This window comes from Brassica napus, chromosome C1 (genome assembly GCF_020379485.1).
Source record: "Brassica napus cultivar Da-Ae chromosome C1, Da-Ae, whole genome shotgun sequence".
In the NCBI taxonomy this organism is placed as follows: Eukaryota; Viridiplantae; Streptophyta; class Magnoliopsida; order Brassicales; family Brassicaceae; genus Brassica; species Brassica napus.
The window spans coordinates 29,072,659-29,076,191 of record NC_063444.1 but is presented as its reverse complement, the minus strand read 5'-3'; the positions used below and the strand labels follow the sequence as shown (position 1 = coordinate 29,076,191).

Sequence of the window (3,533 nt, the reverse complement as noted above, 5' to 3'; positions counted from 1 at the left end):
CGAAAATGTTGGAAATTTCTTTGACAAACATTATGATGGAGTGAAACTCATGGTATTTGTAATATTTATATGCCTAAAAATATTGATTATATTTATATCTGATTTTAAAATTATTAAATATTCAAATTACTTATAAATTAAACTATTCAAAATGCCGGGTTATCCGATTAAATATTTAATTTGTTAAAATTTTCTTGAAAAAAATTATCCGATTAAATATTTCAAAACTTTTTAAAAGTCTAAATCTGGTTTTTATACTCAAACTATCCAAAATTATCAAAAAAGTGGAAACCAGGCTAGAATCAAATTAGACCCAAAATTATTTTGAGTTCCTAACATTATTATTCGAACCAAAACGAAAACCAAATAACCATATCGGAACCAAACCCAAATTCATAAATAACCGAATTATTCATATATCTATATCACAAAAAAATCACAATCGAATTAGAACCGAACCAAAAACAAAAAAAAAAAAGTTGAAACTAACATTCCGAGGCTTGAACATATTAAACAAACATACGAGTTAATAAGTGTGTTAACAAAAAATAGTCCCTGCCTTTTAAAACGCAGATCAAAGTCTAATAACGCTTAAAACTAAAACCATCTGCATCCGCTAATCCGCAAACTTTCGTAACCCGTAGCAGCACCCGGAGACCCTAAGATGATGGCTTCAGGTTTCTTATTGCAGCAGCCATAATCTGAGAGATACCCCATGTAAAACTAAATTAAGTAGAAAAGAAATAAAATTATTCCAGTGAGAAGCACTTTAGTATAAATAAATATACGTACCCGGGCAGTTCCAGGATCAAACCTTCTTTCACCAACACTCGTGTTCCTGTCAGCTCTCCTTGTGGCTACACTTCTTTTACTATATTCTACACTGTAGTTCACTGTCGATTTTGTGTGATCTTCCACTTTGTTGCAGTTTCTGCTACATCCTTCTTCCATATTTGTGGTATGGTCAGAACCATCAACCGGGTTATATAGAGACTCTGCATCGTCTTCAGTAGCTATGCTCTGGCTTTTAGTTATGTAGTCACTGGTATCATCGGTTCGGGGACATTCTCCCTTGTTAAAAAATTGTGTAGCCGCTGCTCGTGCGCCCGCAATTGCAGCTGTGAGACTGTGAAGCTGTTCTGTGTTAAGTCTTTTCTTCAATTGTGTTGTAGAGGAAACAGAACCCGGTTTTAAAGAAAAGGTGCATGTTGGGTCTGGAAGCGGGAATTTCACCGCAAAAGGAGTTTGGGAACGCGTAAGACCTCTCGCTGCCACGGCATGAATCTGTTTCATTAAATAAATAAAAACAGCAAGTAAATGTTGCTACTCTACGCACCCCAAATCGTATGCGTTAAACTTAGTTTATTACCTTATTTTCTAAGTTATAAACTCCCTGGTAGCCGCGCATCTCAAACGGAATAATCAGTTTCTAGAGACATGGAAACAAATGATCGATAGCTTATCAAAATAAAACTGTAAAAACAAAAGATGAAGTGAGTATTCACCTGTGGCTTCTCACATAGCCAACAAAAATCGGTTTGTCCTTCAAGCCTCACCTGTTATACAGAAAACATTTATGGTTTGCTCATTATACTATTGAAATATCGACAAGGAAGGGATTTAATATTTAAAGAACAGAAATACAGTAAGAAGACAACAAAATTGTTCTACCCCTTGAGATAAAGCCTCCCAGTTCTTAAGTTCATCGCAGCTGACACAGCCAACAACATCCACACATCCTATACGAGCAAAACCGAATCATATAATATCCATGCGAATCTGGCCCACCTTAGACTCAAACATTGACCTATGCAATTCAAATACGCAAGATCTAAACAAAAACTTATTAATCTTTAGTAAAAATACCTATTAATCTTGAAACTGGGTAATGCTGGGGAAATTGAATATCGGTGATCCCGTCAAGAGTGTAAATTTCTTGATAAAACGCTTCCATTGCTTTGATTGTAGCTTCATCAGGAACTTTACTAGCAGCATGAATCCATAGACGACCTATAAAAGGTAAAAAAATTCCATCATTTTAGAACTGATTAACGTATCCAATCAAACACAAATTCTTTCATACAAAGCTCAATTTCTGGGTGAAGTTTTTATTCTAAATTCAAATTATTGAAACCCTGTTTCGAAATTCTGAGTTTTATCTTACATCACAAAACGCAAATCCCAGACACAGCCAGCAAAATTCAGAGTTCAAAATCAGGGATAGGATTTTGTCCTTTAGAGACATAAGCGTTATATCAGATTCAGATTCTCGTAATATCGGTGTATATAGTTTTATTCTGATCCCGATTATCTCAACAGCAACTCTGAAACCTGTGCTGTTACGGTCGGCGTTGATGCAACTAAACAATACAAAGCTAAATCTAATACGAAACACAGAGTTCAAAATCGGGATATGATTGTTTGAGATAAATTCAGGTTTCTACCTCGAATCGGCGCAGGCCAGGACCTGCCTTCGATGCGCTTAATACCATGGACTAGAAGCGAAGCCCATGGCTGATGCATAGTCAAACACGGGTTCTTGTAATTTCCACGACTCATCGCTGGATTTCTTTGCTGCAAAATCTAATACCTTAAACTTTCCCTAATTGGAGGAATCTAGGTTATGCTGAGAGCTCTAAAGTAATGTTCAGAAGTTGAAGGATCAGAAGTTAGGGTCCAAAAAAATCCGAATTAGACCATCTCTTTTTCTTTTCATTTTATATTTAAATTTAAAGGGAAATTACCAAATAGGGCAACTTTGAGTCTCTAATTAACTAGTTGGGTCACTTTGAGTTTGAATCGAGAAATTGGACAAGAGAGAATATTTGGCATACAATTTTAACTTTTTTCCCAATAAACTTGATAAGTTGTTAGTGGGACCCGCAGAGATTTTGCCAAAAGAAACATGTTCGTTTTATTCCGACATGCGCGCGCGACGAGCACGTGTACACCATGCAATTTTTTTTAAAAAAAGCAAGTTTAAAACGAAAAAAATGAGTTTAAGCTTTTATTTTGGGCCAAATTGCCCAACAAATCGACCTACTTTCACTGTATTTTGCCCGGGAAATATGAGTGACACAGTGGCGAAATGAGTAAAACTAAGTGCTTGGTTTGGAGAGCATTAATTGTGGTTAATTAAAAAAAATATTACAGTAATTTGGCTAATAAAAAGCGACGAACCTTATCTCTTTGGGAAGGTGTCGATTTTGCTATTGTTGCAGACATCAGAGAAATAAGGTTGTAAAGTGGCATTGGTGGTATGATTAGCTTCAAAAATTATGACGAAGAAGGCAATTCGAAGGCGGATACATGCTGCGAAGACAACCAAGGTAATGAATCCAACATGCCATACACCACATCATTTATTACAATGTAGTAATGGCGAAGTTCATTTATTACAAATTTTGTCTTCGGATATCCAATGTTTGTTTAAGGAATCTTCATTTATTGCGTCTTTTGCTTAATTTGGTTATAGTAAAGTTGGGTTTTGTTGTAGGTGTTCATCATTTTTATATCGTTGTCATGGCTGGGAG

At 35.7% G+C, this 3,533-nt stretch overlaps 1 protein-coding gene across 1 annotated transcript; it reads right to left on the bottom strand.

Moving 5' to 3' along the window:
- Positions 1-378: 378 nt before the first annotated feature.
- On the bottom strand, positions 379-2,703 carry LOC106443302. Its single transcript, XM_013884875.3, has 7 exons — positions 2,445-2,703; positions 1,867-2,010; positions 1,672-1,739; positions 1,506-1,556; positions 1,370-1,429; positions 793-1,284; positions 379-701 (listed from the first exon to the last, which is right to left on the bottom strand). The coding sequence occupies exons 1-7, from the start codon at positions 2,557-2,559 to the stop codon at positions 660-662; spliced, it is 972 nt and encodes a 323-aa protein (XP_013740329.1). The 5' UTR covers positions 2,560-2,703; the 3' UTR covers positions 379-659.
- Positions 2,704-3,533: the final 830 nt, after the last annotated feature.

Coding starts and splice junctions, on each gene's coding strand:
- LOC106443302 (XM_013884875.3), bottom strand. CDS start 2,559: ATGAGTCGTGGAAATTACAAGAACCCGTGTTTGACTATGCATCAGCCA. Junction 1,285..1,369: donor TTTATAACTTAGAAAATAAG/GTAATAAACTAA, acceptor TTAATGAAACAG/ATTCATGCCGTGGCAGCGAG. Junction 702..792: donor TTGATCCTGGAACTGCCCGG/GTACGTATATTT, acceptor GGTATCTCTCAG/ATTATGGCTGCTGCAATAAG.